A 14,568-nucleotide genomic window follows, 5' to 3' on the forward strand; every position below is an offset into this window, starting at 1 on the left:
TGCCCAAGTTTCTCTGGTTCGACATGGTAGGCCCATGTGGTATTGGGACCGTGTTGTGTAGTGATAGCAGTTTGGTCCTGAAAATAAAATAGCTGCAAAAGTTCTGTTGATTGGCCAAAAAGGGGACTGTAGTTGGAGTAGTGTGTTAGACTTATATGGCTGCATTGCTTGTGGTTTCTGAGTTGATGCTGTATCTGCTCTGCACAACATTATTTGGCGTGTTAGTTATGCTGATGTCGAAAGTGTGTTTAAAATGCTTTCTGAAATACTTGAAAACTTTCAAGACTATGCGTGGCTGCCTGCCACATCACCCTCCTAGTGTCATTTCCAAGAGCCTTTTTCAAAAACGAAGGAGATGGCCTAAACATTTGACAAGGTTACTGGATCCCAGTATTTTCTAAATGTTGAGTTTTCCTATTAGTCTTGTAATGTACAGAAACCTACTCGTAGAAAACTAACAGAGGACAGTATCTCTTCAAATTATAGTGAGGAAAAGTTGTCCTGATAAAACATCCAATAGAAGGTCTCTTAGAAGAATTTTGTTCTGTCTGTTAAGAGGAACAGTATGCATACTTGTTCTTGTGCAAGGTGTCACAAAAAAAAAAAATGGGAAATGGCAGTGGATTCATCTTGTTCCCCCAGAAATCATAAGTTTATTTTTTTCTTGCAGTTCAGAAGGCAAAGTATCATTGAACTAACTGAATTCTGCTGTTTCTCTTTAGTTTGGTGGCTCTCTGCTAATTTATAGTTTAATGTCCCCTTGTGTTTAAAAAGCTGTTGCGTTAAAGAAGATAACCATGGCTTAATTAAGAGTTATTACTGTAAGGTCTCTTTGGAGAGCTTCTGTTGCTTTAAATCTTTCTGAAACTGGAGAATGAATTATTGAAGAGCTGAGTTGTAGTGCTTACTTGAAACCTTACTTTTCTTATCTGTGTGGAAAAGGAAGGCAACTGTTTTGAGAGACTCTGAATGTTTTGAAAAACTTGCTAAATGTGCTGACATATGAGGCTTACATGCCAAGTTTCTCAGCTGAATTGTCTGGTGACTCTGACTTTTGCCTGCCACATATTACACAGAGTTTCTGTGAACTAAAACATAGCCGTGGCTAAGAAAAAAGTATAAAATCATAGATATAAGCGTATGCTGCTTAGCAACCAACTGCTACAGTTTTATTGATCCCCACTAGTAAAAATTTGGCAATGGATTATCTTCATTTGCATTCCAGCCTTCCAAATCTTAAGATCTCATTTTTCAGGTCCTTTTAATTTTTTTTCTCTTCATTTACCCAGGAAAACTAAATTTTCACTTTAAAAAACATTCAGCCATAACATCAGTGCAATTCCAGGAACTACAACTGTGATTAAAAATACAAACTGTTGTGAGATTTTTGACGTATGTTTTTATTGTTACTGTTTTATTTCCTGCTCTGTATGCTAAAAGTAAATGTGGGCGACAGTTTTAATGTTGCATTGAGAGAACATGATTCAGATCTGTGTGAACCTGTATGAGGTAATAAAAGGCTGGATCGTTTCACAAAGGTTTTAGTTTGTAAAAAACCTATTTATAAGATGCCAACCATTTTGCTGTTTTTAGCAGCTTGTTCCAGTAATTTGGTTTCACCTATGTCAAGTGCAAACAGTACTTTCAGATTACAAGATATTCTGGCTCAGAACTTCCCTTTCTTTTAAGGGGAGGTTGGTTTGTTTATTTATTTATCTATTAATTATAATTCTGTGAACAAGTCCAAGCATCTAAGAGGCAAACTAAAACATCTTAGACTTCACAGTTTTATGATTTATCCCGTGCAAGTCAGTGCTGCTGCTGAAAGGGGCACAGTGCTGCTGCCTTTGTGCTGACACAGTGAATCAGCGGAGAGCTGCTCTGGTTGAGCACTGAACAGTCCCTGCCAGGTTAGCATTCAGCCAGAGCAACTCTTTTTTCCAGTTCATTACCTGCTTGCACAAACTATAGATCTGGAGCAAAGCAAAGGTGGGAATGAGCAGTGGCAGTTTGAGGAGGGACCTTTCATATGGTCCAATTTATATGCAATTAAGTTGAAGCCATTGCCACTGCATTTGATGATGACTTGCTTACCTGTAATGTTGTTTATGGCAGTAAAAAGGGTAAACTGCTGCAAGTTCTGTAGCTGCAAGTGATTCTGAAGCATCACAAGTAGCTGTGGCTTTGGGATAGTTTTCCTGTTCTTCAGGAGACTGAGATGCTGAACACCTGACAAACTAACCTTTTCGTGTTCCTGTTGATATGGCATCTGTATATTTTAGGCCTGAAAACTCAGTCGTGTAAGTAGCTGTCCCATGGTTTTCCCCTTTTCAGGGGAGCCAGACACTTCTGTGTCTTTTCCCAGGATCTCTATTCAAGGGTTGCCCTACAAAATCTGTTAGCTAAAGCATTTAGAGAACACCGAAGTAATGTTGTGAAAAGCATTATGGAAAAATGTATGAGTCTTTTAAAGGGTGTAGGTACTCTTCTTTCAGGTTTGAGCAGATTTGAAAAGTTGTCATTTCAGTGTTAGAAAATAAAAAATTGAGTTAGTAGGAGTATAGATGTACTAGAGATTTGCAGGAAGGTATTTGCCTTCCCCTCCCTGCTTTCATCTCATGCTACTGCACCTTGCAATGTAGTCTTTGATGCCTAAGTTGCAATATCTTATGCTAAGATTTCTTAGTAAGCATGCAGGATGAATAACTGATTTTTTCTTCAGCTGAGTAAGTTGATAACAAGTTTTAGAAGTCTGATAAAGTGTGAAGATGGAAAATACCTTTTCAGTATAATTTTCATAATAAAGAGCAGGATAAGAACAGGAGGAGAAAACAGGTTGCAGGGTACAGGATTATACTGTCTCCACCAAATCACCTTTCTGTAAGCAGAGGGCAATGTTTCTGCAGTTATCGGACTAGGACATTCTAAATACAAGAAACGTTTCAATTTTGGTGCACTTATTATTTGGTAATACCCATGGACAGCCACTCCTTGGTAGCTGGGACCTTGGCAGCTGTGGCAGTCTTGTTTCCAAAGATGGGATCCAAACTTCCATTCTGGTTTATGGGATTCCCAGAAATCTGGTGATGGAAACGTGGAGATCTAAAACAAGATGGTCCGTAGCTCCCTGAAGGAGTGTAACAGTGTTCAGGTTTATTGCTTGGCAACTACTGTTTAAATATTCCTCACTCTACTTTAAAAAATGATAGATATTTCATGAAATCGAGTACTTAAAATTTTAGTTGTGATTTTTGAGCATAGTCTGTCAGCTAGTTTTGCTCTTAACAGAAACATATTTCACTGCTTTAGGATCATATGTTTAGTGAACATTGCTGCACTGGGGGAACAACTCTTTCCAGATCTGGAACGTGCAGCTGAGCAATGGTGTGTACTGCCTGATAAGCTGATGAAATGTGGGTTTGGAAGTGTGATTTTTGTAAATGACTTCCAGATGTCACAGTTGCCAGCTGAATGTCTCAAGGCTGCACTGTTAGGTCTGGATTATGAAACAAAATGCATGAAATGTACAGAAGATAAACAAATGAGCCTATACTTGGAACGATTCTCAAGAAAAAAAGCAGCACAGTTCTGCAGTCAAATGGCTCACTAACCAATGCCAGAAAAATATAGACACTTCTAGTTAGGGATACCTGCATTCATTTATAGCCTGCAAAGAGCTAATAGTAAATGCCAAGCAATTTTCTGTGTAGCTGCTGTGTTCGGAGCTTGGAGTTCTTCTTTATCTCACTTAAACTTCCTTGTGCTGAAACATGACTGTTACTGTGCTAGAACGGAAATCCAGTTGCAGACAATAGTATCTTTCTGAGCAGCGGAAATCAAAGTTTGTTTTGGAGTTTCCCTAGAATTTTAATGAAATCTTTATTATAGGAATTTTTTTTATTTGCCAAAATTTCTTTAATCCTCCTACTTGTTGATGAAAGGAGTTTAGCTTGAAAGCAGAGTGTTTAATTTCTCTCTCTTTATTTTCCCATAGGAAGTACTGACATAACCATGACAGAAGACAAAGGTCCACGAGTGGCTGACTATTTTGTAGTGGCAGGGCTCACTGATATAGATACTGCAACCCTCCTGGACCAAGAAGTAAGCCGACATGAAACGAAGTCAGCTGGTCCAAAGGCTCCAATTACTGACATTGCTGTGATCATTAAATCTGCTGGTGAGACTGTCCCAGAGGGATACACCTGTGTGGAAGCCACCCCTACAGCCCTTCAAGCCAACTTAAACTATGGAAGTCTGAAGAGTCCTGAACTTTTTCTTTGCTACAGGAGAGGCCGAGACAAACCACCTCTTACTGACATCGGGTGAGATTTCTTTAACAACTCAGTTCCTCTTCCAGTAATGATCAAATCTTACTCTTCATAGGTGATGATGAAAACAGATGTGAGAAAACTTTTAAAAACATATTGTCTCTGAATCTATGTTGCTTATTCTGTGTATTTGTGTGTGTTTTCTTTCTGAAATAAGTTGAAAATAGTATCAGTCATCTAATGAACTTGTTTTTGTAAAATGAACGATAATGTTTTAACTTTAAAAGATTATATGTAGAGAGAGAAAGATGGATGGAGCAAATCAAATATGAGAAATGAAGATGAGAGAATAGTAGAAAATTAATTTATAGGAATGTTATAGTGCAAATCCAAAAATACAACCTACTTAACCTGAAAGTGGTGAGTTCAGAAGACAAAAATGATCACTTTGTGGAATTCACTTTAATGCTTAAGATAAAAGATGTCACTTAAAAATGGTAGGACACTGAAACAAAGGTCTCAAAATTATCCACCTACCTAGAATCTTGTAGCCAGCCTTACTGTCAGATTAGAGTACTTATGAGGCTGCTTACAAGTTCTGACATGGTTGGCTGCAAATACTGGACTGTGTAGTCTTTTGGTAACTAACCACGCTTGTATTTAAAAAAAAACATTTTTTTTTGATGTCTGAGGCAAAAGTTCCTAAAGAGTTTCTAGTGCTGTATTTGGAAACCTTAGATATAGTCAATGCTTTAAGTTCAATGCTTAATAAATGCAGGGGGAAACATGGCAGGGAAGGTCTGAAATAGTTTTATTACTTACAGGATACTGAGTTTAATGGAAATATTCAGAACCAAGATTACAAGGTCTTGAGGTGGTGAATACTCAATACTCACATATTGAGGCAGTGCTCACTCTGTAATAACTCATGCAGGTCTACAGTATTGTCTAAATTGTTCTGTGTAGCATTTCTCTGGTTTGGATAAGGACATTGTAGAATTACTGGGGATGTAACGAGAAAGAGAAAATGGAGCATGAATTAGGGGAACTGTTACAATAATGGCAAAATAAGAAATTGCGTGTTTTTCCTATTTAGTTATTAAATAAATAGTAAAGAGTAAAGAAAAAAATCGTATATGTATAAGTAAGCTATAATAAATTTAGTTAATTTCATAGAATCATAGAATAGTTAGAGTTGGAAGGGACCTTCAACGGTCATCTAGTCCAACCCCCCTGCAAGAAGCAGGGACATCCCTGACTAGATCAGGTTGCTCAGAGCCTCATCCAGCCTGGCCTTGAACGATTCCAGGGATGGGGCATCCACCACCTCTCTGGGCAACCTGTTCCAGTGCTCTACAACTCTCATTGTAAAAAATTTTTTTCTCATATCTAATCTAAACCTACCTCCTTCTAATTTAAACCCATTACCCCTTGTTCTATCACAACAGGCCCTACTGAACAGCCTCTCCCCATCTTTCCTGTAGGCCCCCTTGAGGTATTGGAAGACCGCTATCAGGTCTCCCCAGAGCCTCCTCTTCTCCAGGCTGAACAGCCCCAACTCTCTCAGCCTGTCCTCATAGGAGAGGTGCTCCAGCCCTCTGATCATCTTTGTGGCCCTCCTCTGGACCCTTTCCAGCTGGTCCATGTCCTTCTTGTGTTGGGGACTCCAGAACTGGACGCAGTACTCCAGGTGGGGTCTCACCAGGGCAGAGTAGAGGGGGAGAATCACCTCCCTCGACCTGCTGGCCACACTCCTCTTGATGCAGCCCAGGATGTGGTTGGCCTTCTGGGCCGCAAGGGCGCATTGCCCGCTTATGTTGAACCTCTCGTCTACCAACACTCCCAGGTCCTTCTCCTCAGGGCTGCTCTCGATCCAATCCCCGCCCAGCCTGTATTTGTGCTTGGGATTGCCACGACCCAGATGCAGGACCTTGCACTTGGCCTGGTTGAACTTCATGAGGTTGGCACAGGCCCACCTCTCCAGCCTGTCCAGGTCCCTCTGGATGGCATCCCTCCCTTCCAGCGAGTCGACTTATAAATTTCATTTATAAGCTTAAGCACGTCAGGCACAATGCGTACATACCCTGCTTTTGACTTACAGTTTGAATGTGAACTGACAAGTAGAGTCCAGTCAGGAAGAAACTGAGAGAGAAATCTTAGTAATGAAATTACATGGCAAGATGTCTACTCTAAGAATTACAGTTCATGTTGTGTAATTAACTGGGTACATTCTAATTTCAGTTCATCTCGATTATCTAAACTGTGTTCTAATAATTTTCAGTGAAACCATGATTTTTAAAATAGTCCTTTCCCATGTGTGTGACTGACACTGCAAGATGAGGTAACTGTCACAATGGGATTTGACTGTGTAGAATTGCAGTATGAAGTTATTCTTGAATGATACGTCAAACTTCAGTAAGTGGTAGCATAAGGAAGGATTTCTGGAGGGAGTGATTTCTCAAAGGGTTTTCTAAACCCTCAGTTTTCAGCATGTGCCTCTATGGAAGTGACTCTGCTAGCACGTTTATTTTCATGTCTCCCACAATTTTAGGAACTTGAATGTTTGAGTAGAGAATACCCGATAAGCAAAACAGGCAAGTAGTTGACTGACCAGGAGCTTCCCTAGTAGAGACACTTTTAAAAATTTGGTGGAAAACTGTCGTATTTCCCAAGTTGTGTTTATTCTGTGTTTTGTTTTTCACAGATCTAGTTGGAGTGTCACACCTAACAAATCGTGGCAGGCTTTTCTCTTTGAGCAATGATGCATATGAGTGTTTTCCCCCTGCTGTTCCTGCTGTTTTGCAGCTATGTGCAAGAGATGGTTAGAGCAAGCTGCTTTTTTTTTTTTTTTTAATTTCAGTGTGTTCAAATGAAAGTCGAGTTTGGGCAAGAGGTGTATGTACAGTCCGAGGGCTAATTTATGCTTTTCTTTACTCTTAATTCAGGACCAAATGTGAAGGAATGTTTTATTTTTGAGCCTTAAATGTCTAGTAAGTCAGCTGACATGCTGAGTCGACTTAGTAGGTAAAGGAAGAGTGTATCCCTTGAATGGGTCAAATCCATAGTCTTATGTCAAGATTGTTAATGTATGTATAAAGTTGAGTTACCTTGTAGTTCGAGCGTTTAGATGATTTGTGATAAATGTTTGTGTGTGTGTATTTCTTTCAGGGCTATTTTTAGGGAAAGTAATTAAACAAATGCTGTTTGAATGAAAGGAGAAGATGGGGGTATGTTCTACTGATTCTCTGCTATTGTCCTTGTGGTCTGTATTTCTGTGCCCTCTTTCCTTCCTATTCTTCCACTGCTTCTTAAGTTGAAGTATCTGTAAGCTGTTGGAGTGACTTCCTGCTGCAGGTGCTCACTTGCATATAGTTAGGCCATGTGTTGTGCTTCTGGATATTGCATCTGTGGCTGGTTTTAGTTGGAAGAATAGAGGTTTGATCCTAGGGCAAGAGCTCTCTAAGGTCCTTTTCCTGTAAAATTTAGTATCTTAAGTTTATATGTCTGTAAATAATTCAGCTGCTAGTCATTCTGTTGCTTTCCTAGCCAATATTTTTGCTGATGTTCCAGAAACAGACAAGAACTGAGATTTGAGATTTGTTTCGGTTTAGGTAGAGTGAGACTCTGAAACAGCAACTCATCTCTCTTTGTTTTACACTTCAGTTAGGAATATGGGAGAACTCCAGCACTTGTTTCTTAAATGGGAGAAAACCTGACAGGAAAATGGTTTTTAAGTGTAAGTAGTTTTGCAATTTGTAACACACACTGTAAAAAGGGCCAATGAAAGAATATCAGACTTCTTGTCTGAAGCAGAGGTTCTTACATTACTGAATAATACAAAAGTTAGGTAACTTACATTGTGTAAGTAAAGAAATAGTGATTTTATTTTATTTTTTTTTTAACTAGTGTTGGAAGCTTTAGTTTGGTTCTGTGCCAAGGACCCATCTCATTCTGCATATCTGGTTTCTGAAAATATCTGCAGGAGTATTGATTGAACAAATGTTTTGCTTTACTAGAGATTTATTTCAAAAATGAAAGTGAAATGAAAGAAATTCAAATTTCAAGAAGCATAATAGAAACTGGGAGATATTCTTAAGAGCCAGCATTCTCAATTGTTCCTTAAATCCTGCCAGTTTCACAACTGCAGCTGGATGTTTGGAACAGCTTAGGATAATAATAATGAAACTAATAACTTGTACATTTAGACAAGTAATAGTAGAAATTGTGGCAGTAGAAATAAAAGCTAAGTCAATCTTTTCACTCTGCTGCACCCACTGCTTCTCCTCTGACCCTCTTACTGCCTAGTATATTTACTTCTAGTTTCTATATTATTCAGTACTTGCACACTGTCTTCTCTTAAGTGAGATAAGAAAGGGTTGTTACAAAGAGTTATTTTGCGCAGGGACTGTGAAAGGCAGAAATGTGGTTGGACCTAGAGGAGAAGTCAGGCTGGAGAGCAGGCCCACACGGTGCAATTTGCAACAGTTGGCCTATTTTGAAACAGTTTTCCAGCAGCAGAGTTTTCTGTGGTTTAAGGTTTTTAACTCAACTGCTGCAATAAGCTATTATTTATCTTTTCTAAACTATGTTTTCTGATGTATTGAAGTATATCTTAAAATCAGTAAAACTGGTCATGAGAGAACTTCCATGTACAATATGAAGCAACCTTACGAAAAAGTAAAAGGTTTTTTGGCCTTTCTTACAAATAAAGGACCTAAGATCTAGAGGAAACTGTAGGTTACATTTTGCTTGAAATGAAACTTTATTGAAGGTCATCGAATAATGTAGCAAATAAGGTGTACTTAGGATGCAGGCCAAAGTATAAGCTATTAGAAGCAGGAAACAAGTCTTATCCTGATCAGTTCTAATTAATTGAAGGCACTGGGGATATGAAACGAACAGGAGTAAACTTCTTCTCTAACGCTTTAGATCTACAGAATGTCATCTTAAACATTTCATACATCACTTCTGAATGCTTTTATGTGAATCATTAAAATCACTGTTTAATTTGAGTGATCCGTGAGTGGTGGTTTTCTTCAGTTTGCTTGTTTTCTTAAATTCAATGCTATGCATGAGGTCAGGAAATGGTGTGGTTTTAGTAATAGATGTATATGTAGGGGTGAGAACTGCTTTCATTTTCTTGTTGCTTTTGGTGGAAGGTGACCCCCACTGTTACAGTCTTGAACACTGGTCAGCCCCTTACGTCTTATAAGTATTTGAACAAGTGAGAAATTATTTAGTCTTGAAGTATCTTTCTGAGAATTCTTGTAAACTTACTAAATTGAACTGCTGGAATTGTCTGATTAAAGTTGTTTTCCTTCTGAAAAGCTGTCAGTTGACACATGTTTCTGGAATAACTTCAAATTCTTGGATTTTGTTTAAAATACATGAAATTGAAATAAAACTGAACTGAAACTTCCACTGGATACTGCTCTGTTAATATTATATTCTGATTAATATAATGCAGTGATGTGAAGAGTTCATGTGAAGTCTTTATGCACAATTAAGGTGGCCTGGGAGCAGCTGCCATTGTAGTTGTTGCTTTTGTGTTTGTTTTTTTTTGTTTTGTTTTGGTGTTTTTTGTTTTGTTTTGTTTTTTTTTAACTTTATGAAGTAGGTAAGCCACTAAAAAGAGCAAAGTACATGTTCTTCCAGAAGATTATTTAATGTAGAAGTAACATGAATAGCATGTACTTTCTCTATGTGTATCTTGAACCAGTAGATAGTACATTAAAACTAGTGTTGCAACTTGGAAATACTGGTATTAGGCTGGTTTTGAACTGGAGATTACACATTGTTTTAAATGTAGCCAAAGTGTGATGATCAGACTCTTTACAACCGAAACCATAATTGAAGGCAAGAATGTTGTCCTCCATGAACTAGCTGAATGAATTTATATAGCAGCCTGGTAGCCACATCAATATACTCCCAACCCGTGTGATTTCTTTGCTTTATTAAAATATTCTAGGACTGTAGTTCATGTACGTCCTCAATATGATGACAAGATACACACTTGTTCTGTGGAATCGGAATAAACAGTAATATTTGCATATTCTAGTTTAAAGATGGACAGTAGTATTGAAGGAATTTGGGAAGTTTATTGGTATATATTTTTCTGAAAGTTCAGAGAATTGTTGGATCTGGAAAAAGACTTTTTTTTTTAACGTATACACATGACTTTTTGAAGTCTTCAAATACATACTTAATAGTAGTCTGTCAAACATTTAACCAAGTGTGTTATTGGGATAGTAAAATATATATTACTGGGCTATTTTTTATTTGAAAATAAAGTTGTGATGGACTACATGTGGGAACCTGCAGGTCACAAAGTACGAAGTTTTAATATGTTACCTTTATCCTAAATCTTGTCATGTATTGTAAAGCTTAAAATGGATTTGAAAGTGGCAAGTACTCAGTACATGCTGCAGAGAATAAAGTAAATGGAACCATTGTTTATTTGGGTGTGGAATGAGAGATAAAGCTTGCCTTATCGTAGCATCTGTGCATGAAGCCAAGTGTGATTTGACTTCCATATTTCTTCTTGTAGTCAATTCTTAATAGCTTTATGTTTGGGAAAGACTGGAGTGTGAAATTTACCTGCTGTGAAGGATCTTTCTTATTTTGCTAGAAATATGGTGATCTAAACTAGTAATCTGGCTGAAAAATCCAGGTACTGTGTGAATGTTGCTGTACAGCCATGTAAGATGTATTCTGCGTTCTAGGAGTACAGTCAGCTGTAGTTATTATTTGTTCCTTTTTTGTGGAATTGAGTATTATTTTGTCCTTCTCTCCCCTATCTTTCTCTTAAAGAATGTTATTCAAACTATGAATGTAAATCATTACTGGATTTGGGGTTGTTTTCTGTAAAAATTCATCTAGGAAACAGACTTCTAAAAGAACAAGCTTGAAATTAGTTTCCAGACATTTTAATGATGGAAATAATTTCTAAGAAATTGTCAAGCATCATGTGTATAAGCAATTTAAAGCTTCCCTTGTATTTAATTTTCATTGATAGTGCAGTATTCCTAGTAATTCTAGAACTAAATCCTTTTTGGTGTGGCTTGTTTTTATTTTTCCGTAACTCTGATTTATTCCCACAGAGATTTCTTGTAATATTTAAATATTTCTGAACAGTTTCTTTGCTCAAATAGTGCATAACAAAAGACAGTATGTTACGTTCACATTAGACCATTGCAGTGATGACATAGGGTGCTAACAGATGAAAATTTCTGTGAATTTGTCCAAGTAACCTCATCTGTATGTGAATGTGCATAATATTTTGTTTCCTTCCTGTCTGTAGAGTTCTATATGAAGGGAAGGAACGCATCATTTCAGGCTGTGAGGTGATTCAAGCTACTCCTTATGGTCGTTGCGCTAATGTTAACAACAGTTCAGCTTCTTCTCAACGAATCTTCATCACGTATCGAAGGGCTCCTCTAGTACGACCTCAAAATTCATTGGCAGTGACGGATATCTGTGTTATTGTTACCAGCAAAGGAGAAACCCCTCCTCATACATTCTGCAAAGTTGATAAGAATTTAAATTGTGGTATGGTGAGTATTTAAAAGCTTGAGTATCTCTTTCTTTCTTTCTTTCTTTTTTTTTTTTTAAATAACTCAACAAACAAACCCAAAGGAATAGCTCTTTGAGCTCTTCTTAGCACGGTTATAATTGTGTTCTGTTACTACATCATAATTCTGTCATTCTATACACCATATGTGAGACTTCAGTTTTGTAGGTTTTGTTGCTCTGATTTCTTTTGGTGCTAGGAATTACTTCTTCATACTGATTACTCACTACTTCAGTTTACATATGCATGTCTAGGTACTATTTAGGAGTAGTTCAATGGATATATATAATTTTATTTTTTTAATTATCCATCCTTCCTTTGGTGCTGCTGACACTTGGGATGAATCACAAATGCTTTTTTCTTAGTTATTAATAATGCCTATATTACTAAGACATGTAAGTATGATAATCACTGCTTACAGTTTCTTCCTGTGCTTTTTCAATTAGTTTGCTTTTATTTAGTGTCTTGCATTTAGTTTACTCAGGCTGAAATAGGTTATTTTTTTGCATGGTGGGGTGTATTTACACAAACTGCAAAAACACTATGTGAATAACCAGTTTATGAAGTACAATACAAGCTTCAAGTGATGATGTTTAAAATTTTACTTCCACTGATGAGATTCCCCTAAGAGTCTCCTTTTAAATAGCTAAGAAAATGTGAAGCTGCAAACTGCTTCACTTGTCTCTGTTCTTCTGTTGGAATAAGTCAGAGTAGTGTGATGGTGTGGTTGTTTTATATAAATTCTGTAATCTCTAAAAACAGTGAGAAAGGTGAATTCTCGATTTCATTATATACATGTGGTCAGCAGCCAACCAGTCATTTTATTCTGTAACTCTTTTTTTATTTAAATGTCTGCTTTCTTTGTAAGTGGGAATGTATTCAAATGCTTATACTTCATTTCTCTGCTGCCTGTTGTCATCTTTGCTGGTTCTAAGATGAAACTTGTGTCTTCCAGTGGGGTTCCAGTGTATACCTTTGTTACAAGAAGTCTGTGCCAGCTTCTAACTCTTTAGCGTATAAAGCTGGTAAGTAATTTCAGAAGCAGGCTGTCTAAACATGCTACTAAAAGGATTCAAATGCCTTTTTGAAACCAAATAATAATTTTAAAAGTTTAAGTGCTGTCAGAATTCTGTTCCTAGAGCATGTCAGTTGAAATCAACTCCTGTAATACCTCTTCACTTTTTTCCAGGCCAAAAAAAATTAAGCCTTAGTAGGAATAGCATAGTTATGTTTTAATTTAGTTCTTATCATGACAGGTTTGGTAGTTTAGGAACTTTAGCAGAAAGCTTGGCAAGCATTTAAGATACAACAAAGACTTGTGTTGGTGATGATGGAGAAGCAGTAATTAAAAATTCCATTCAACCTTACTCATATTTATTTTTATGTTTCACAGCTAATGCACTGTCTTTCATTTAATTTGAAAGTTAAATCTGTTTCTTCCCTTCAGTTCCACAACTATTCACTTGTTTCTTATTGGAAGAGAGTAAAAAATATTCTTAACAATAAATGACAAAAAGTATTTTCTTTGAAGTCTCGCTTTTTAAAGTTTTTTTTTATGCATTGCTAAAGATTTTTTTTTTTCTGAAGAAGTCTAAAAAAACTTTCAAAAGAGTTTCTACTGAGCGTTAAGTGCACTAAATTCCTTTGAAAGGAGTAAACTGCCAAGTAGAAGTGGAAAGCATAGATAATCAGTGTACCATAAAATAAGCTAGATGAACAGCAATAGTAAACCAGTGCTTGTGTGCCTGTTTTCTAGAAGCAACAGTTAGATGTATTTCTGAAAACTGAATAAATGATTTGTTTAAATTGAACATACTGACTCATTAGCAAAAAATGTGGACAGTCAACTAGTTCATCCTATTTTCAATGGAGGTATTGCTGCTGGTTTTACAGTAGATAAATTATCACTTTCTTTATAGGAATTTCTTTTTAATAAAATCCATTTGAATGGCACATTTAAATAGCACAAGTAATTCCCAACTGGTTTAAAGTAGAAATCTTCAGTAATTACTTTTTACTATGTACTGTTTTTTGAACAGTTACCAAAAAGGAGTGCTTCAGTATTCCTACACAATTTTAAATGATTGTTACTTGGATGACTTAGTCTTACTGTCAAATGAGAGACTTTCTTCTTCTGCTGATGTAGTCTTCCATTATAAAGTCCAGATAACCAACAGAGTTTGCTGTATTTTATGAAAAATACATTGCTTACATGGTTTAGAGTTTGCAGAGCAAATATGCTTACTTTTCCTTCTCCCATTCTGAAGGCTTAATTTTCAGATATCCTCAAGAGAACTATGAGTCGTTCCCGCTGTCAGATTCTGTACCTCTCTTCTGCCTTCCTATGGGAGCTACTATTGAGTGCTGGGACCCTCAAACCAAATATCCACTACCAGTGTTCTCAACATTTGTACTGACCTGCTCTTCTGCAGAAAAGGTATGGCTTCACACTGGCTAGTTTTTGCTTTTAGTTCAAATGGCTGCTATGGAGACAAACAAGCATTGTTTCTTCTGTATTTGAGAAATACTGCAAAGTAAATTGTCAAACACTTCCCTTATAATGTTGTCTTTATTAAGCTTTCGTATAAGACGGCAGTAAACCAAACCGGGAAATAGCTGGAAGAATATATGCTGTTTAGTCCCGTGTAAGCTGAACCATACACTTAACAAGCCAAAAACCCACAGCACATGCATTTCCCCGTTCTTTCGAGTAAGAAGTTTCTGGGAATG

The 14,568-nt window shown here is 37.1% G+C and overlaps 1 protein-coding gene across 1 annotated transcript in view; it reads left to right on the forward strand.

Annotated features, from left to right (window-relative positions):
• Positions 1–14,568, forward strand: part of DENND4C (DENN domain containing 4C) — an 80,394-nt gene that overhangs the window by 19,899 nt on the left and 45,927 nt on the right. The window contains exons 3-6 of the mRNA XM_086771493.1: positions 3,995–4,322; positions 11,569–11,821; positions 12,794–12,863; positions 14,106–14,275. Coding sequence (XP_086627619.1) covers positions 4,012–4,322; positions 11,569–11,821; positions 12,794–12,863; positions 14,106–14,275 — 804 coding nt within the window. The 5' untranslated portion in view covers positions 3,995–4,011. The remainder of the gene's footprint in view (positions 1–3,994; positions 4,323–11,568; positions 11,822–12,793; positions 12,864–14,105; positions 14,276–14,568) is intronic.

Source organism: Chlamydotis macqueenii, chromosome Z, assembly GCF_036417535.1.
Source record: "Chlamydotis macqueenii isolate bChlMac1 chromosome Z, bChlMac1.mat, whole genome shotgun sequence".
Lineage (NCBI taxonomy): Eukaryota > Metazoa > Chordata > Aves > Otidiformes > Otididae > Chlamydotis > Chlamydotis macqueenii.